Genomic DNA, 21,767 nt, shown 5'->3' on the forward strand with positions numbered 1-21,767 from the left:
TCTGCCATTAACTGACTTGAGAGACCACACGAGTCATCAGAATGGACCTGCTCAGATCTGACCACTAGCACACTAGATTTCCCCAGAATGAGTGCTGCCATAAGAAACTGGTTGGAGATCTTCCCCTGCAACACGCACTGCTTCTTGATTAGGGGGATACGATTGGGTTCCTCCCAGTTTGTTGATACACCAAACCACGGATATGTTGCCTGTTTGGACAGCAATTGTTCCCAGTGGGAGGGAGTCCTGAAAGGCCTGCAATGCTAGGAGGACCATCCTCATCTCCAAAATACTGATATGCAAATTCACCTCTTTTAGGGACCAAGTGCCTTGGACCGCCCATCCGAAGAAATGTCCGCCCACCCCAAATGGGAGGCATTGATGGTCACTGTGGCTACCAGGTGTGGAAACAAAAAGCGGCATCCCTGACAAACTTTGAGGATTGTACCCACCAAGCAGGAAATTTCCACAAACCTGAGTGAGTTTTATTGGTGAGGACAATGGATGTTGGAAGAATCGACCACTGAACATCTAGAGTCAATTGAAGAATGCACATAAAGAATTGAGCCATCGGGACCAAGGTTGCAGCAGCTGCCACAGAACAAAAGCCTGAAGGAACAGTTTTGCCGAGGAAGAGAGGTGTGTGAAAGAATCTGTCTCACTTGAAATCTTACAGACTATACTCTGTTTTGATGGAAGAAATGCTAGTTGACTGGTGGTGTCCAGACAGGCGCCTATGAATTCCAAGACTAGGACAGGTTGTAGATGAGACTTGGCATAGTTGATTGTGATGCCTAAAGACTGACATAGTTGCAGCAAGTAGTCCCTGGCTTTTGCAAGGAGATGCCTCATTGGGGTAGTGAGGAGCCAGTCATCTAGTTATGGAAATGCTCTGAATCCGAGCAGTCACCTATGTGAGCTGCTAACACTGTCATACACTTGGTGAACACCCTGAGGGCTGTGGTGAGACCAAAGGGTAAGGCTCTGAACTGATAATGACTGGTCCTCAGCTGAAAGTGCAGATATCTTTGGAAGCATCTGTTCATTTTGATGTGACAGTATATGTCCTGAAGATCGACAGAGCATATCTAATTGTCCTTTCATAGAAATGGCAGAATGGACTGAACAGTGACCATCTAGAACTTGGAGTTCTTTACAAACTGAGATTGCTGAGATTCAGAAATGTCTCAGGTCCCCCGTCTTCTTTGGCACTAAAAAGAACCTTGAGTAAGTTCTGAATCCTATCTGGTCTGGTACGACTTTCTGGATAACTTTTTTGTCTAGCAGCTTTTGAATTTTTAAGACTGATAACACCTGCTGACTGGGTGAAATGCTGGGGAGCCTTTTCTGTTTGGTTGGTGGGATGTGAAAAAAAGGGAATGAAACAGCCTCTGGATACAATTTTTTGCATGCAGGTGTCATTTGTAATTGATGTCCAGGATTCTGGGTGCAAGACAGTCGCCCTCCCAACTGTCTCCAGTAAAGAAGAGTTGGGCAACACTTCAGGAGCACTGGAAGGGTTTATCTGAGAAGGTATTTTAAAAACCTTTAGCTTTGCGGGCCTCTTCTGGCACTAGGGTAGCATCTTCCATTGGACCTCCCCCCACTGCCTTTTGCCTCTGGGGAAATTTCCCTCCTAGAAAGGACCTTGTGACTTTCAGAACCACATCTTTTTACTTTTATGCCGATTCTTGGAAAAGGATCTCTCCAGGATAGAAAAACATCTTCCCATGGCAGACAATGTCTTCCCATCTTGCTCATTGTGGGACATCGTTTCTTTAAGTGTAGGAAAAAACAAGAAAGATCTATCAAAGACAGAATTGATAAATAAAGATTTGAAGGGCTCCGCAAAATTTCATAGGCATGTCTCCAAATGGCTATGTCTGAACCCATCACCCATGAGGTACCTTCAGCTGCGTGAAATATCAACCTCATAGATGCATTAGAGATATACTGATGGCTGGCCAGCTGTGAAGATAGCCATTTGTGCTCTGCATAGACAAGGACCCAGAAAGAGATTTGAAGAATTTGTTAATCAAATCTCTCTACAATCTAGTGAAATTTGCCAAATAATGTCACTGTGGTGTAAACGTGCTTTATAAATCTGTCCAAAATGCCTTGGACTCTCTGTTAGGGGAATGGACAGAAGAGCTCTGTTCTGCCAGCTTTTCTTTAGTGGCCACTACTACAACCATGGCATCTGCAGGAACTGTCTTTAAGAGGGGCGAGAAATTTGTTGGGGCAACGAGGAATGGGCTCTACAGTATCTGGTTCCTTTCATGCCCATCAGATCTATAAGGTCATCAAATGGGGGAGTTATAACCCAGGATGCAGATGAGCTAGAACCGAAGGCTTCCAGAAACACTGACTCCTCCTGAGAAGGCAGATAGTACAGTTTTGTACCTACCATAAATGTAGATGTTCGAGTGTTCACCCTGCTGCAGTCATCACACTTGGGTTATCCTGCCATCAGGCGGTCCCGCAGTCGGCCAGAGTCCCTAAGTCTTGGTCCGGCGTCGGTTGCTGTCGCTTCTTCCCTGACGTCAGTGCGCCAGGGGTATATAAGAGGCATCCGACACCATTTTCTTCAGTTTTTCTTGCCCCAGATGTCAGGTGCCCCCAATAGGTAGGCAATATATATTGCTATGTAAAAATGTACATATAAAATAAAACAATACCTTCAGGCACAAGCAAATACACCACAGAGGTTGTATAGGATAGAAAGGTATAGATAAGTCCAGCTAGTTCAGAGGGGATGGAGGGAGGGTAACCTGGACTGCAGCAGGGTGAACACTCGAACATCTACATTTATGGTAGGTATAAAACTGTACTATGTTCATCGTGTTACCCTGCTGCAGTCATCACACTTGGGTAGAATCCCAAAGCTAAGGATGGGTGGTGGAGTTAAATAGGGTAAGAAGAAGCTAGTAAACCCTGCAAAACTGCAGTGGCAAAACCAGCTCTAGTCTTAGAATATAGAGGTAAGTGATAGTGTTTGGTGAAGGTGTGCACTGAACTCCAAGTTGCAGCTTCCAGAATATCTTTGGTTGGCACCCCCCCCGAGAAAGGCTGCTGTTGTAGCTGTAGCCCTGGTGGAGTGGAACCTAATGTTAGCAGGTACCGGTTTCCCATGATGCGTGTAGCAGAAATGTATGCAATGTCCCATCCATTTTGAAATGGTCTGTTTTGAGATAGCTTTTCCTTGTGATCCTGCAGCATAGGCTACAAAGAGCTGGTCAGATTTTCGGAAAGCCTTAGTTTTATCCAAGTAGTAACGTAATTGCCTGTGAATGTCCAAAGAGTGCAGGAGTCTTTCTCCTTTGTTCTGGGGATTTGGAAAAAAGGTGGGCAAATGAATGGTTTGGTTTAGGGCCACACTGGATACCACCTTTGGCATAAAGGAAGGGTTAGTTCGTAGAGAGACTCTGTCTTGATGAAAAATGAGGAAAGGCTCCACTGCCATTAGTGCCTGTAGCTCCGAGATTCTTCTAGCTGAAGTTATTGCTAGTAGCAGGGCAGTTTTCCATGAAAGAAATTTTAAATCAGCTGAAAAAGCTGGTTTAAAGGGCTGCAGTATAAGCTTTTCTAGAACAAAGTTGAGATCCCATGTAGGTGTTGGTGCTCTCCTGTGCAGTCTTATGTTCTTAGCCCCTCTGAAGTACTGTCTTAGAAGTGGATGTGAAAATAAAGGAGGATCTGTGTTGTGAGCTGAAATTGCTGAGGCGTGGATCTTAATAGATGAAAAGGAAAGCCCTTTGTGCAACATCTCAGTTAAATATTGTAGAATGTGTGGAATGTTTGGATCAAGGTGATTTTGGCCTTTAGCCTGGTTCCAGGCGCAAAATCTTTTCCATTTGTCTGAATAGGTTTTCCTGGTGCTGGGCCTCCTGGCCTCCATAATGACATCCATAACAGCTTTGGATAGAGGTGTTGGCTGGTTGTTTAGGTAATTTGCCATGCAGCCACGTTTAAAGTCTTGAGCTGGCTGTGTAGAATCTGATTGTCTCGCTGGGTGAGCAGGTGAGGAATTTGTGGTAAAATCCATGGTGGGCCGTGGGCCATGTTCCTTAGAATTGGATACCAGTGTTGGCGTGGCCAGTCTGGTGCAATGAGTATCATTTGTGGCCTCTCTAATCTGACTTTCAGCAGTACCTTTGCTAGAAGAGGCAGTGGAGGAAAGGCATACACTGTTAAAGTTTTCCAGCTGAATGAGAGGGCGTCCACTTTCCAAGCTTGTGGGTGGAATGTCCTTGTGCAAAATTTTTGAAGTTGGTAGTTTTGGGGGTTGGCAAACAGATCTATGTCTGGGCGTTCCCATTTTTGAGTTATCATTGCAAATACTTGTGAATCTAGTTTCCACTCATGGGGATCCATGATGTTTCTGCTTAGGTCGTCTGCCAATGTGTTTTTCTTTCCTGGCAGGAATTGTGCTTGTAGTTGAACTTGGTAAGACAGTGCTGTGTTCCACAAGGTCATTACTTGCCTGCATTGAGGGTAGGAATGTGTGCCCCCTTGCTTGTTTATGTACCACATTACTGTGGTATTGTCTGTCTTTATTATTAGTTGTCCTGGGTGTAAGAGGTCCTTGAAAGCTGTTAGGGCATTCTGTACTGCTAGCATTTCTTTTTGATTGATATGCAGATGCCTTTGATCTGTATTCCATTTGCCCTGAATGCACTGTCCTGCCATGTGTGCTCCCCAGGCATAGTCCGATGCATCTGTTGTCATGGTTTGCCTGGCTGTGGGCAAGGTGAAAGGCTGACCCTTGTTGAGGTGACATGCCTGTGCCCACCATAGAAACTCCTGTTGAAGGCAGAGAATGAGTGGTATCATTGTTTCCAAGCTGTGGCTGTGCTGAGTCCATACGCTTTTCAGGTACCATTGTAATTTCCTCATATGCAGTTTTGCAAATGGTATTAGTAGTATGCAAGATGCCATGAATCCCAAGGCCTGCAGAATTCTTCTTGCAGGGAGTTGGGTCTTTATTGCCATTATTTTGAAGTATTGAGTCAGCTGTTGTTGCTTGTCTGGCGAGAGATGAGCCATCTGGGCCATTGTATTCAAGCTGGCACCCAGGAATATTATGTTTTGTGAGGGCACTAGTTTTGATTTCTTTTCGTTTACTGTGTACCCTAGGCAACTTAGAAGGTGTTTGACAAATGCCAGATGCTTTAAAAGAATGTCCTTGCTTTCTGCTTGAATAAGGCAGTCGTCCAGGTATGGGTATATTTGAATTCCTCTTTGTCTGCAGTATGCAATTACTGGTGCCAGGCATTTTGTGAAGACCCTGGGTGCAGTAGATAAGCAAAAGGGCAGTGCAGAGAATTGATAATGGGTTGAACCTGCAATGAAGCGGAGGTATCTTCTGCAATTTTGTCTGATAGGGACATGCAGGTATGCCTCCTTGAGGTCCAATGTTATTAGCCAAGCATTCTTGCCCAGCATGGGAAGAAGCTGCTGTAGTGTTAGCATCTTGAATTTTGGTACTTGCAGATAGGTGTTCAGAATTGAAAGATCCAGAATGGGTCTCCATGCTTTTTCCTTTCTGGGGACTAGAAAGAGTCTTGAGTAAAATCCTTGTCCTTGCTCCTGTGTAGGTACCTGCTGAATGGCTCATGTCCATGAGAGCTGTAATTTGTTTTTGTGCCTCTGCCCATTGATTTGGTGGCAGGTTTGGCATTCCTTTTATCCTTGGCAAGGTATGAAAGTGGATTCTGTATCCTTGTGAGACAATGTTTAGGACCTATTTGTCTTTTGTGATGATGTGCCAGTTGTCTGTAAAAAGTGCTAATTTTCCTCCCAAGGGAGCTGTCAAGAAAGATTTGCTTGGTAGTTTGAAGGTTGAGTCATTGTGTTTGTCTTCTACTAGCTTGGGGCCTGTCTTCTCCTCCTTTCTGGGTAGCAGTACCCCATTGGCGAGGTTTGTAAGGGCCTTGTGACTGACCTCTGCCCCTTGGGCATCTGTTTTTGCCCCTCTGTGACCTGTCAGAAGCTGGAAAGGACCATTTTTTTGTTGGCCAATTTCTGCTGAAATGTGGGGGTTTTACCTGTAACAAATCCTTGACCGTCTGCATAGACTTTGCCTTATCCTCCATTTTCTTTAAAACCTCTTCTGCTTTGACACCAAATAATACATCCTTCTGTAAAGGTGCATCCAATAATTTTGCCTTAACATGATCAGGTAGGGTTTGTTCTTTTAACCAAGCATGTCTACGTATGACAGACCCAGTAACAGCTGCTCTACAGGAAGCTTCCAATGAATCAAATCCACATTGTAAAGTATGTTTGCCCACCTGTTCAGCTGCATGCAACAGATCCTGCATTTCCTTGAATTCAGACTGTTCTGAATGTGTGCTCATTTTTTTGTTTTAATTGAGACATTAGGAATTGCTGATATTTCAGCATGTGAAACTGACAATTTAATGCTCTCATAGTCAGAGTAGCTGAGGTGTATATCTTCTTTTCCCATCTATCTAGGGCTCTGGAATCCCTTTCAGAGGGCACAGGATTTTTAGCCATAGAAGCTTTAGCCCATTTGGGACCCTGGGAAATTGTTTCTGGGTCAGCCACAGGGCTTTTATAAAGGAATTTGTGAGAATCAGGTACTCTGTAGTATCTGTCTGGTTTGGCTGGAGAAGGAGGTAGAGAGTCTGAATTTAGACTAGACTCCAAGCAATCATCATCCACAATGTCTAAAACTGGAGGGATAGCAAGTGGTCTGTGCTGGGGTAGTAAAAGGAACTCTCGGAGCATTTTCTTAGAATCAGAGTAGTCCTGGCCTTCCCAGTGGAAATGTTCCCTCATGGTATGTAAAGTTTCCCCAAAGGAGTAGTCTTCAGGGGGGGATGCTGAGGGAATAGAGTCTTCAGCATCAGAGTCTTCATAAGGGGGAAAAGTGTAATCCTGTTCCTCAGAAGAATCTGAGGAAATTGAAACCTGGTCAGAGGAAGCATAATCCTCCTCTTGTCTTGGTCTTTTATCTGGAGGGGGATGGGAACCCCTGATTAGGGTAATCAAATTTTCAGCCATCTTAAGCATCTGTTTCTTAGGCATGGGGCCTTGAACTGGAGACTGATGTACAGTCTTTTTTGGTTTTAATGGAGTTTTAAGCTTAGCATAAGATTTAATGGTGAGTGTAGTCGGTCTGAAGACACCTTCTGCAACCGAAGGTGTTTCTACTGCACTGGGATCTCCTCCTGCTCCGGTGTCGGAAGGGCCAAATGAAGATGGCTGCGACAGCCTAGTACACTCCGCTTGAGAATCCGCAGCTGTCTGGGGTTCCAATTCTGCGGTCGTCTGGGGCTGCGTAGGCGCCTCACTGAAAACCGAAAAACCGGCGACAGGCCCAGCAGAGGCCTCAGAATCTGGCTTAGTCCTAGGCTGCCTGTCCTTATCCTTGCGTTTTCTATGCATGTTGGTCGTCGGCTGCTCCAACGGGATGATCTAATTAAATTTCCTACCAAAGTACTGTCGTGCGAAGTCAAAACGGTGTTTGACAGTGCGTTTATTAAACCTAGCACAAAACTGACAACCTGTGACGTCGTGGTCTGGGCCTAGGTAAGGAATACAATAAGAATGGAAGTCCTTGTGAGGTATTTGCTTCCCACAAGAAATGCAATTGTTAACTTTTTCTGACATCGGACTGAGGCAAGAAAAGGTTCCCCAACAGGGTACTTAGCTTTATTGAAGACTTCGGACCGAAATTTGATTCGAAAATCTCAGGTGTCGGCCGACCGGCACTTGCGAACTGCTTCTGCTTCGGGCACCGCGTGGCAAGAAAGACTGAAGAAAATGGCATTGGATGCCTCTTATATATCCCTGGCGCACTGATGTCAGGGAAGAAGCGACAGCAACCGACGCCGGACCAAGACTTTGGAACTCTGGCCGACTGCGGGATCGCCTGATGGCAGGATAAACCAAGTGTGATGACTGCAGCAGGGTAACACGATGAACATCGGAAGACCATCCACCCATCTGGCTAAGGGTCTCTAGAATATCTCCAAAGGAGAATATCTTCTGGTGGAGACCTTGGGGACCACTCTCCTTCACTGAAGTCAGTGTCTTAGGGGAATCTATATGCCTACTTCTGCACGACCTCTTCTGGACAGGTGTCAGAAAAGAGGGCAAGTTGCTGAAGAGGAACTGCCTGGATGCTCAAGTGGGCCAGCTGTACCTGCTAGATAAGCTGATGAGGATCAGAACTCAGACCTGATGGTGGCAATGGAGTAGGTTCTGAATACATAAGGGTAGACTGGACTCTTAGATGACAGAAAGCCCTTTCCACCATCTCAAAGGCAGAAGGACTGGTAGAAGATTTGGCCAGCCACAATGGAGCCGAAGCCCCAGATGCTGATGAGCCCCGACACTGCCCGTTCTCCAGCCACAAGGGAGGAGTCATATCTAAGCTTTCCTGTGCCAAAGCTGAGGGGAAGGGGTGGCTTTGACAACCTCAAAGTTGAACCCATTCCCCCAATCCAGCAATGAAGCTGCTCATTCTGCTCTACGGGGATTGGCACCAAACAAGTCAGGGACACAGTCAATGACCTAGCTGTCTTTGAATCCAACACATCGACTCTCAGGATTCTCAGATCTGAGGACTCCAAAATTGGATGGTTTACAGAAGGAGAAATAAGCAAATGACAAGTAGGTTAGTGGCTCACGGATCCGATGGGAGATGGAACCAATAACACCCCCATCTGAATCTGAGCCCTGAGAAAATTCCTCAGCATCCTTTCCACATCTGTGCTGGATAAGCTCCTGGAAGTCCTGACAAAGTACAAGGTAGAAAGGGAACGTGGCATCCTCCTTGGTGTTTCTTGGAAAAAAGGTGAACACAGCCATGGGGAAATGGGCGCTGGAGAAAAACGAGGGGATTGGGTTCTCTGAGATTTAACTGTCCCCACAGTTGGGTCAGATCCGATCTTTTCATAATTTCTGCTGCTTTCAGTGGACAGTTGGGAGACCATTTTCTGTGTTCCCTGGTCTCTGAATAAGACTTTTGTCCTTGAAACAGATAAAACAGAAAATGTAGCAGAACAGGGAAGTAATCCTTTCAAAACTAACTTGCTGCAGCGATCAATCAAGAACCTAGATTTAAATCGAATGTAAATGGAGCATGGAGTTTCAAGATGGGACACTCCCAAGCAGTATAGACACTCCCTGTAGGCATCAGGATTAGGTATCTTGTGTCCACAGGAAGTGCAGTTTTTAAAACCCATAGGTTTTCAGCCATGATAAAGAGAGAAAAACATGGAGAAAAAAAGATTTTTTTTTTTGCTAAGGAAAAAATAAAGCAAAGGGTGTACCAATGAGAGGATAGGAAAGCAGAGAAAGATGGCAGAAGTACCAGCGATGTTATCAACCAGAAAAAAGGGTAAGAAAAGGAAAGTGAATAATGCTACCAACTCGTAAAGAAAGGCAGGAAGGCTGAGAGTGAAACTAAAAGACAGAACAATAAGTGATACAAACAGTAAATTACACTCACAAATCAGAAGAAAAACATCCTATAAACTCGAGAGTGGAATCTGTGTCTGACGTGAAGAAGGGGTAAACTAGATCAGAGGTATTACAGGGTTCTGGCACATTGTGGGTAAAGGGAGGAGCTCATGAACTGGATTCATTATTAAGTAAATGCAGCCATGCTGGCTCCGAGGTTGGATCTGAGACCCTTCAATTGAGGAATGAATGAAACTGACATCAGATACAGTGATAAAAAATAAAATATAAATTCAAATAAAATCTCTTCCCAGTATACTGCACAGTCAACCACAAACCAAGATAAGACTGTTTGGATAAGCTCTACATATTTGATTTAACTGTATGACAGTTTCCTGCACTAAAAAGTGACAAATTAATAAGACACACTGTTTCAACTACACAAGGACTACGTATATGTAATTTGGACTGTGCAAGTACAATTTAGACTACTTAAGTGTACAGAAGAATGCATAAATATGAAAAACTGAATTTGGTTTTAAAAACACAGCTGAAACAGTATGATGTGCATTTTTTACTTACATTTCTTATGCCATTAACTCTCTAGATCTGGGCCAGTTCTTAAAGTGCTGCAGCTGTCAGCTTTAACAATGTGTCAGCAGTACAACAGCATCTACAGATTAAACATTCCATAATTTACCTGAAAGCCTTGATTTGTCCAATTGCTAACACAAAATCTTTGTTTTTCAAGGTCTCTATAAGAGAATGAAGTGCAGTTTCTGTGGTAGCTTGTGATGCATCCAAGATTTCATTAATTTCACTGTTGCTGGCACAAAGAGATTCGGCCTCCTTTAAGCTGGCCTCTAACTGGGCTAGTTCATCAGACATGTTTATAACCTGAGGTAGAGAAAGAAACCATCTTTAGCAAGTGCAACAGAAACACTGCAGTTACAGTGAACTTAAGAATGTTAAAATGTTAGTAAAATACAAATAGTATTGTAGCAAGTGTAAAGAACACCTTTTGAACAAAATCACAACTAGTAATACGGTTACAAGAAGTGAAGATAAAATCTCATTACTGACACTGAAGCATTCCAAAGGCATCTGCTCTAGTAATGAAGTACTGACTGGCCTTTTAGATGGGTGTTAAATATTTCAAAAGTATGTCATGAAAAGCAAATGACAATTATGTGCTGATTTAGCTAAAAAATCCTAGTAACACATTAGTCTGACTCAGTGCATCAAGTCAGTAGTTGGCATTCAGTGGGGTAACCATGCATATCTAGTGTACTCAAATGAGCATCACCTATAAACCTTATGGTCATAAATCACAGAACATCTGGAAAGGTCTTATGACTTATCAAAGAACTGTGCACAACATGCTTGAGAGACAGGAAACAGCCCCTAAAAGCAACTTATATCCTGCTTCTGATGAGCAGAACTTAAAATAATACACATACCACAGAGCAGGGACAGGGATAAATAGATGCTTTCCTAAACCATCACACAGTAACAGATACAAAGATAACAAAACAAAACTAATATACATGACATATCTAAGGAATACACCTAATGAATAAATGTGGGAAATAGAATCATGGAACGTTAAAGGGCTCCAAAACAAGAAGAAAAGAAAACTTTTAGTTATGTACTTACCATAACTTCGGATGTATGGGATCCATCTCGCCTACATTCATAACTGATGGGCTCGGAGCCGATCCATCGGCTCCGACTCGGCCAACTAGTTCACTAGAACGAAGTCTCTTATTGGCTGGGCTACTCCCTATCCCAGGATGCACTACACCTGCTTCCCCAGATCTTGTTTGTTCGCTTTCATACATACATGCAAACAGAGAAAAAATAGTAGTCACTACAACCAACTAAAGTTCTTCAAGAGAAGATCTCCAAATGGAACTACATCTCCTCTAAATCCCAATGGAAGGGGGAAGGAGGGTGGGTACGTATGAATGTAGGCGAGATGGATCCCATACATCCGAAGTTATGGTAAGTACATAACTAAAAGATGTAATGGGATCCTCTCTCGCCTACATTCATAACTGATGGGACAGCGTCCCTAGCGCCTAAATCCCGGGTGGCTCATTGGAAAACACTCCTGAGAACTGTGGAACCAAAGGAAGCCCTGCCTCGAGACACCAGATCCAATTTGTAATGAGAAATGAAAGTGTGCGGAGAAGTCCAGGTAGCCGCAGCACAAATATCATCTATTGATAATTTGGAGTGAAAAGCTACAGAAGTAGCTATTGCCCTGGTAGAATGAGCCTTGACTGGAAAGGGAAGCTCTTTGTTAGCCTGTGAATAAATGAAAGAGATACAATCCTTAATCCATTTAGCTATGGAGGTTTTAGCTACTGGTTGACCCAATTTGTTTATTGCAAAGGAAACAAACAGTTGATTTGATTTCCGCGTCTGAGCGGTTCTATTCAAATAAAAACGCAGTTGTCTATGGACGTCCAATTGATGAAAGATATATTCTGCGTTATTAGGGAACACTGGAAAAAATACAGGGAGCTCTACAGTTTGTTGAATACAGAAAGAAGAAGCTACCTTTGGTAAAAAGGAGGGATTTAATTTCAAGGACACTCTATGTTTGTGAAAAATCAAATAGGGAGGATCAGAACAAAGAGCTTGAAGTTCTGAAACCCGCCTGGCCGAAGTTATGGCCACTAAAAAGGTAGTTTTCCAGGACAGAAATTTCAAATCGCAGGTAGCAGCTGGTTCGAAAGGGCGGGCAGTTAAGGCAGCAAGAACCATATTTAGGTCCCAAGGGGGGACAGGGTGAGATATTGGAGGCCTAAGGAGCCATGCTCCTTTAAGGAAAGCCTTACAAAGTTTGTGAGACATCAATGAAGGTTCAACAGAAGCATGAAAATTAGAGATAGCCGCTAGCTGAACCTTAATCGCGGAAACTGAAGAGCCCAACTGAAAAAGAGAGGCCAAGAAATTCAGAACCTCCGATACTGGGGCAGTAAGGGGGTCTATACCTCGTTGCTGAGCCCAGAAGGTGAACCTTTTCCACTTGCTGGAATAAAGTCTGACAGTGGAAGGTTTATGAGAAGAAGATAATATGTGGATCACCCCCGGAGAAAGGGAATAGTCTCGGACTAAGGATGGAAGTGGAGTAACCATGCCGCCAACTTCAATGACCTGAGAGACGGGTGAAGTTGTCCTGACTGATGAGTCAACAGGTCTGGCACTGGGTCCAAAAACCATGGACCTTCTATCGCATGCCTCTGTAGGAAAGGAAACCAAACTTGACGAGGCCAGTGCGGGGCAATCAAAATCATCTCGCTCTCCAGGTAAATGGCCTTCTGTATCACCCTCGGTAGGAGGGAACCGGAGGAAGGCATAAAGAAGACCGGGGGGCCAAATGTGGGTCAGAGCGTCCCTGGGAATCTGTCCCTGGGAGGGGATCAGCGTGAAGAACTCTCTGCACTTCGCATTGTGGGGGCTGGCAAACAGGTCGCAGCAAGGGAGGCCCCATTTGGCGAAGATTTTTGCAGCCACTCTCTGGTTGAGGGACCACTCGTGGGGTAACAGGATGGTCCTGCTTAATCTGTCCGCAATCACATTGGATTTCCCCGGTATGTGCGTTGCCATTAGAAAGCGGTTGGTAGCTACCGCCCAGTGCCAAAGTCTCATGGCTTCTCTGCACAGTGGGTAAGACCTGGTTCCACACTGCTTGTTTATATACCAAACCACCGACATGTTGTCGGATAGGATAGCAATCGGACCTTGCGGGAGAGCGTGATGGAGAGCTTGAAGTACCAAAAGAACCGCTCTCATTTCCAGGATATTGATATGCAAATGCGTTTCCTGGATTTGCCATGTGCCTTGGACCAACCTGTCCAGGTAATGACCCCCCCACCCTACCTGGGAGGCGTCCGTGGTCACAGTGGAAACAGGGGGTTGAGGGATAAAGGGTCGCCCCTGGTCGAGATTGGATTGGAGGAGCCACCAACGCAGATCCCGACGGCAACTCTCCGTGATCATGACTAAATGGTTCAAGGGGAGTTCCTGATAGGACCATTGAACCGATAGGAGCCATTGCAAAATTCGCATGTGAAGTCTGGCTAAGGGGACTAGGAGTATAGTTGACGCCATCGAGCCCAACAGTTGTAGGATCAGATGGGCCGGAGCTCTTGATAGGGGGAGACAGGATTTGACTTGGTTTTGCAGAACCTGAATTCTTGCCGCCGGTAAGAAGGCGCATCCTTTTTGTATCTAAGTCTGCGCCTATAAAAGTAATACGCTGAGATGGCTGTAGTACAGATTTTTGCCAACTGAACGTAATCCCCAAGAAACGGCCCAAGGTGAACGTGGCGTTGAGCGCCTGAAATAGTAGATGCTCGGAGGTGGCAGTAAGGAGCCAGTCGTCCAGATATGGAAAAACTTGGAATCCTAGACTCCTCAGGTGAGCAGTCACCACTGCCAGACACTTGGTGAACACCCTGGGGCTGTGGTGAGACCAAAGGGCAGTGCTCGGAATTGGAAATGACTGACTCCGAGGCGGAAGCGTAAGTGTCTCCTGGACTCTTGAGCTATCAGAATGTGATAGTAAGCGTCCTGGAGATCTATGGAGCACATCCATGCATCCTTCTCCAGCAGTGGAAGAATGGATTGAAGGGTGACCATTCGGAATTTGGACTTTTCCACAAAATGATTCAATGAACTGAGGTCCAAAATGGGCCTGAAGTCCCCTGTCTTTTTTGGCACCAAAAATAATCTTGAGTAAGTTCCTGATCCGATCTGGTCGGTGGGGACAGGCTGGATGGCTCCTTTTTTTAGCAGCTTTGAAATCTCTATTGCTGCCTGATCCCGCTGACTGGGTGGCACGTCCGGGATTACCCTTAAGGAAAGGGGGGGCTTGTTGAAGGGGATGAGATAGCCTCCGGTAATAATCCGAAGCACCCACTGATCGCTTGTTATAGATTCCCAAGCTTGTGGGTGCTCCGCAAAACGACCCCCGACTGGCTCCGGAGCTGCACAGTCGGGAAACAACTCAGGGACGCTGATTGTAGGAAGAACCACGAAAGGAATCGCGGTCTCCAGAATTACGGGGGCCTCTGCCACCTCTGGGACGGTGTCTTCCTGAATCCCCCCCCCCCTGCCTCTGGAGGGGGAATCACTGGGTGGAGTAGGGAAAGACCTCTGAGATTTTCTGAACCACATTTTCCCTCCTCTCTGGACCTTGGGGTAAGGCCTAGAAGGAGCGGAAAAGCGGGCCCCAACGGCAGTCAAGGTCTTGCCCTCCTGCTCGCACTGAGTTAGTGTGTCCTTCACCTTGGGTCCAAACAAAGATGACCCATCAAAGGGGGCGTCGGCGAAGGAAGACTTGAAGGCCTCCGCAAATAAACACAAACGTAACCAGGCGTGTCTCCTGAGGGCTACGCCTGTTCCCGCTGCTCTACTAGCCCCTTCGGCCGCATACGAAATGAGCCTCATGGACGAGTTTACAATGGAGAACAAGGTAGTCATCTGGGCGCCAACAGTAGGGGCTAGCACCTCAGGTAGATTACCAGTAAGGGAGTCACTTAGCTCTTTAAGGAGGTCCCTTTGGAGCCTGGTAAAATGACATAAATAGTTCAGCGACCGTAAGGTAAAGGCTGCTGAAGACAGGGTACGCTTCCCGTACCTATCCATGCTCCTGGAATCCTTATTAGGAGGGTGGATAGACGTTGAAGCCTCTGCCACGTCCTGCTGTGTGGCAGAAGCCACCACCATAGCATCTACGGGAACAGCTTTCGTCAGAAATTCCTTCTGGGGGGGGGGGGCTGAAAGAAACTTATTAGGTCTCGCAGGCACCAGTTCCACAGAATCAGGGTGTTCCCACGCCCTTCGAGAAACCAAATCAAGGAGTTCATCGAAGGGCGGAGACACCCAGGAGGTGGAGGCTGGGCCCCGAAGGCCTTGAGGAAGACTGACTCCTCAGCTGAAGGGGTTTTGGCCTGCCAATCTCCTCTCTGTCTCAGAATCTCCAGGATATCTGAGAAAGAGATATCATCCGAAGATGATTTGGGGGACCCTTCCACGTCATCGAGGTCAGTATCCGATGTAACAGACTCATCTTGGGAGTCCACGTGCTTCCTCTTGCACAATTTCTTCCATGGGGGCTCGTCCGAAGCAGTTTCGGACGGACCCCCAGGAAGAAGGGAACCCCCAATGGGGTTATCCTCAGGCCCTGGGGCCCCGCTGCTGGGGGACTGCAACACAGCAGAAGCACCAGTCTCCAGGTCTAGGGACGGTGAGGTAGAAGCCTGCTGAGCCGGCAAGGGCATGGCCAGCGCGCTCCTCATGGCCTCAAAGGCCAGACCTCCAGACTCCATGGAGATCACTGGTCTAGAGGCCACGATGGCACTGGGAATTCCAGCAGCCGATGCTCCGAGGGGAAGACTAGGCACCGAAGCACCCAGCCCCAAAGTGTTCCCTTCGGGCCTGGCTGAGGAAGTCCCAGTACCAAACCCTGAACCCGAGGACAGGGTAGGAACCATAGTCAGTGCCGACAGACCTCGAAGGGGTCTCGGTTCCGACCGTATGGCTCCGCACTGCTCCACCATCACCGACTCCAACGGCTCCGAGGAGGTTGGAGGAGGAATCGAATGTTTCGGAGAGGGGATCGGCTCCAAAGCCAACTGGGCTGGAGCCGAGACCATTTGAGCAAAAACTGGAGACTGGAAAAGCCTCTGTATCACCCTATCCAGATATGAATCAGAAAGTTTTGAAGATTTAGAGGAGGTAGACAGACGAGAAGGCTTTCCTCTCGGCTCTGAGAGAGTAGGGGACCGGCTCCGAAAGGGCTCCAACACTATCAGTGCCGATTCCACCACAGCATGGACCACCATCGGCGCCGAAGGAGCTTTTTTCTTCGGAGCCGAGGGGGAAGAGTCTGAGCTGCACACCTCCACCGGCTCCGAAACCATTGGAACCGATGGAGGTGATTCGCCTCTCGATACTCCAACCTGTGGCTCCGGAAGTAATGGAGCCGAGGAAAGAGGCATCGAGGCAGACCCTTCGACCCTCGGCCCCGAAGTCAGTGGAGCCGAGGAAGAAGAGGTCGACTTTTGCTTTTTAGCAGTCGGTTCCGAGGGACTTGTCGGAGCCGACTATCTTTTCTTTTTAGAGGTAACAGGAGAATCTAAAGCTTCCTCGAAAGAGGGCTTAATAAGGCCCTTCAAGACCAGTTTATTTTTGCGCTCTTGAAGAACCCTAGAGGAGAAAGCATGACAGACACTACATGTCTCCTGTAGATGTTTAGGCCCTAAACAATACACGCATATTGAATGACTGTCTGTTATAGACATTTTGTAATTGCACCGAGTGCATTTTTTAAATCCTGACTTCTGCTCTTTAGACATTGTACAGTAAGAAAGGTAGTCTAAAAACAAAAGGTTAGCGCCAACTGTAGAGCACGAGAAAAAAGGCACGAGCTCTTGAGAGGGAGATTTACCTCACAAGAGAACACAGTAAGCACGCACAACAACAACATTAACAACGGGCAAAAGCCCTCTAATTTAAACGGGCTTAGCCTGAAGAAAAATAATGACACAAACTCTCAAAAGTAGGGCAAAGACCCTCTAACTTAAACGGGCCTTGCCCGACAACGAAAAAGAATACCAGTAAATCACTTCACACACAAAATAAATTATCAAAGACACAAATTACAGAGAGTAGTTGTTAAAACAGCTGTTTTTAACAATTTTCAGAAGAAAAACCCCAAGGTCAAAGACCAGTAAAGGTAAAAGAAACCACTTAGCTCCAGCCAAGTCGAGACCACGTCCAGCTTGTAAAGCGGCAAATGAGATCTAGGGAAGCAGGTGTAGTGCATCCTGGGATAGGGAGTAGCCCAGCCAATAAGAGACTTCGTTCTAGTGAACTAGTTGGCCGAGTCGGAGCCGATAGATCGGCTCCGAGCCCATCAGTTATGAATGTAGGCGAGATAGGATCCCATTACATCTATTCTTACACCTTACATTAAAAACCACAGCCAACCTCATAATACAAGAAACACACTTGACTGCAGAGCAATAGGCAGAAATTAGCAGAAAGAAATGGATAAGTCAAATCATAGTTTCAGAGGGGAAAACAAACAGTGCTGAGGCGGCCATAATAATTAAAAAACAACATAAGGAAAAAATGCTTAAAACCAAAGCTGACAAGGAGGGAAGATTGTGTTACGTAACATTTACTAGTCCTACAATACCAAAACCTATAATGGTACTTAATGTTTACGGACCTTGTAATACCAAACAACACTTTTTTATGTCATTATACCCAACCTTAAACCAATTTAAAGATCACTACCTAGTCATTGGAGGTGACTGGAACACATATCAAAACCCAGAAAAGGATAAGTCTAATCTGACCAAATCACATAATAAACAAGCCACATTAGCCCTTAATGAACTCAAACAAGACTTCAAACTATGCAACCCTTTTAAATATGGGAACAGTGAAGATAAAACAGGGAAATTCACATTCTATTTGCAATTCCACAAAATGTGGTCAAGGATAGACGACTTCTTAATCTCTGACATATTCATTAACATGGACCCAACAATAACTATACATTCCAGGTTCTTTTCAGATCACTCCAAAATCACACTGAACATTAACTGGGACAAAAAGGTATATTAAGAGAATAGGGGTCATAATTGGTCATTAAACCCTAATTTACTTTCCAAAATGGATGTAATAAAAGAAACAGAAGCAATACTAAAAATAGCTCTTACAAATATCACTAACTCCCAAGTACCAACTGACATAGAATGGGCTGCAACCAAAGCACAAATTAGAGGATTGTTTATCAAAAAAGCAGCATACGATAAAAAAAATACAACTGAAAGAGGAGTATACACTGAAAGGGAAAATAGAGCATCTTGAAAAAGAACTAATAAATAACCCCAAGAACCAAACAGGAGCAGAACTTTTAAAACTGCAAAGGAATCTATATATGTTAGAAACCAGGAACCTATCTTTTTATGAAGCCAGAATGTTAGCCACTTATGCAGAAGAAGCTCAAATACCATCTAGAGCTCTGGCCAGAATCATCTCCCAACACAAAAATGCCTCCAATATATCAGAAATAAACTAGAGAGACAAAAACTACACAAAAATGAAGACATTATTAAAACATTTGAACAAATATACTCTCAAATATATGCAGCACAAATACTACAAACCTCAAAGGAAGATAGAACTCTTTTCCTTCAAAAACTGAAATTCCCTAAACTAAATTTAGACCAACAAAAAAAAAACTAACTGAACCGATATCCATCAGTGAAATTATTACAACAATCAAACACTTAAAAGCACATAAGGCTCCGGGTCCAGATGGACTCGCATCAGAATTTTACAAAGCATTTTCCCCCTTGATAGCAAACTACTATACTATACACTGAATTACATAAACTATAAAATAAATGATATCCACTTTAATGCCTCTAAAACCATCTTTATATTAAAAGAACACACAGACCCCAAAAAAACCTGACAGCTACACACCCATCTCCCTCTTAAATATAGATACTAAAATATTTACCTCTGTACTTGCAAACAAAATGAAAAATCCGATAGAGAAAATCAACTCCCCAGAACAATCCGGTTTTATGCCACACAGACAGACTAGTGACAATACATTAACATTAGATGCACTAATATCCTACGCTAACCGATACAATATCAACAGCTACACAATGGTAGTGGATGCCCATAAGGCATTTGATAGGGTTAACCTAGAATTTTTACTGCAAACACTACCCTACTTTAATATGCCCAATAACTTCATTCAGATCATTCAAACTCTCTATAGCAACCCATACACATCTCTCTATATAAATAAAACTTGGTCAAATAGGATTCTAATAAAAAATGGAACAAGACAAGGATGCCCATTATCACTCTTCCTATTTAACCTCTACCTAGAACCACTCTTTCTATACATTAAACAAAACACATACCACAATCCTCCATCAACACACAACTTCAAAATATATCTCACTGCATTTGCGGATGATCTGAACATATACTGCAATACACCAAATTCAGATATAAACAAAGTAGCTGCAATTGAACATTTCTCGACTATGTCTAACTACAAACTAAACCTCAATAAAACTAATATTTTCCCCCTAAAAACACCCAAACTCATCTCACTAATACCATTGTTAAACACAATAAAAATAAAAGAAGAAACTAAATACCTGGGAATCACCTTTTTCCAGAATAATAAAGACTTTTACCAACGCAATGTAAACCTTAAATGGCAAAACATAATGCAAGACTGTAAAAGATGGAACAACCTAAAACTACCATTCTTGGCCAAAGTATCAATACTCAAAATTAACATTTTACCTAGATTAATGTATATATTCATGACATCACAGACAACAATACATAATAAATTCTTCAAACAAATTCATACCTTCCTAGCAAAATTTATATGGGAACCCAAAAAAAACAGAATCTCCTATCCAAAATTAACACTCCCCAAAAACAAAGGAGGACTAAATTTACCAGATTTTAAAATGTACTACTTGATCATTAACACTAACATAACAGTAAGAATAGCTGAACATAACCAGTCAATGGAAAATTGGTCTCCTCTTTGGGTGACAATCTATTATAGATATATTAAAGCTCTAGGTTTCAATCCCAAAGCACTTCCATTCCTGAACCAGAAAGAAATACAAACTTATAACATTAGAGAGTCCTTAAAACATTCTATCAACTTAGTGCAAAAACTCTTTCAATTCATGAACCTTGGACAAGCCGTGACAATACTGCAACCCCTTCATAAAAAACTAAATTTAAAAATAAATAATAAGATGCTGGACTTAGTCCCTTTTCCCACACTGAAAGATAAAACAATCCAAGATATTTATCCTTACCTTAACTGCTCAATATAAGAAATGAGGACCAACTTAAACCTCCCTAAATCACACATAATAATTCTAAGACAAATCAAAGAACTGTGTGTTCCAGTTACCTCCAAAATGCTACTATGACTAATAGTGACATAGAAACTTGTAGCAGGTTTTGAAAAACTATTCACACAACTAAGAAAACTATTACTAATTCATATAAAATGATAAATGAAATCAAATACCAGAAAGACCTCCCCTTCTCTAACTACTGGAGAAAAATTTAACCATCCACAGATGATCAGCAAATAAGCCAGGCAATCAATCTAACACTGAAGATTATACCCCTCAAAAAGTTAGCTTACACTCCGCTCATGATCAATAATAATGCATATTTTACACCTGCAATCCTACACAAACTTAACACATCAACACCTTTCTGCCCAAACTGTAAGGACCAGATAGCGGACTTAATCCATGTATTTTGGAGCTGTAAATGTGTCTATAAACTCTGGAACTCTCTCAAGGTACAATTACAAAAAATGGGTTATCAAACATAAACATTAACTTGGGAATTCACTCTATTACACATTCTCCCACCAAACATACCAAGAAAACAAGCAAATGCACTTTTAACAATCTTCCTACTAATGAAACTGTATATAGCTTTTAAATGGCTAGATACGATAAATATCTCTTGGGAGGGTTTTAAACAAGTAGCTATACAACACCTTTTAGCTCATAAAATAGTAATAGATAAAAGAAACAAAAACATGAAATCCAGAGAAATTTGGGAACAAACCTTTAATATCATATTAGCATAATTCATCACACAGCAACTTAGAAATACACTCTAATGGAACCGAAGAACACATACAAGTTCAGATATTAAATAATAACTTGGATATTATGAATGTATATACTGTCGGTATACCTGTGGAATTAACAGTGAAAGCATCTATGTACATAGTGCAAATAGATATGTTGTACGACCCATATCCTGTGGTATTGACATCAATGTAGAACATATATATACGGTCATGTTGTAAGATGTTTTTTATCTGTGACATTTATTAATGTAAAAAGAAAAAGAAAAACTATTGACAAAAAAATACACATACAACTGTGCAACAAGTGATCTGGAGAAATACTGAGATGAAAAAAATTCATACATGAGACAGCACAGACCACTACTTTATTCCTGCACATTAAAGGAAAATTTGTGTTCCTATAGTGCAGTTTCTCCATTCACCTAACAACATTAAAAAAGACAGCCATTTTAAATTGCTATCAGAATAATGAACAGGTTGAATAACCTATTATATTCATTATTTTTGTTTTAAGGCATCCATGGTTTTTGCAATTAACTGCTTTCCTTTGTACGTTACTTGTACTGATAGCAGTTTCTGAACATAATGAAGTCATAATTAGAAACGTTTACATATGAACTTGCCT

The 21,767-nt window shown here is 43.5% G+C and overlaps 1 protein-coding gene across 1 annotated transcript in view; it reads right to left on the reverse strand.

The window, feature by feature from the left end:
- The window catches only part of FRYL (FRY like transcription coactivator), a 3,917,685-nt gene that overhangs the window by 97,901 nt on the left and 3,798,017 nt on the right, over positions 1 to 21,767 (reverse strand). Inside the window, exon 61 of the mRNA XM_044055727.1 lies at positions 10,136 to 10,332. Coding sequence (XP_043911662.1) covers positions 10,136 to 10,332 — 197 coding nt within the window. The remainder of the gene's footprint in view (positions 1 to 10,135; positions 10,333 to 21,767) is intronic.

Source organism: Protopterus annectens, chromosome 14.part0, assembly GCF_019279795.1.
Source record: "Protopterus annectens isolate FY-2018-M chromosome 14.part0, PAN1.0, whole genome shotgun sequence".
NCBI classification, from domain to species: domain Eukaryota; kingdom Metazoa; phylum Chordata; order Ceratodontiformes; family Protopteridae; genus Protopterus; species Protopterus annectens.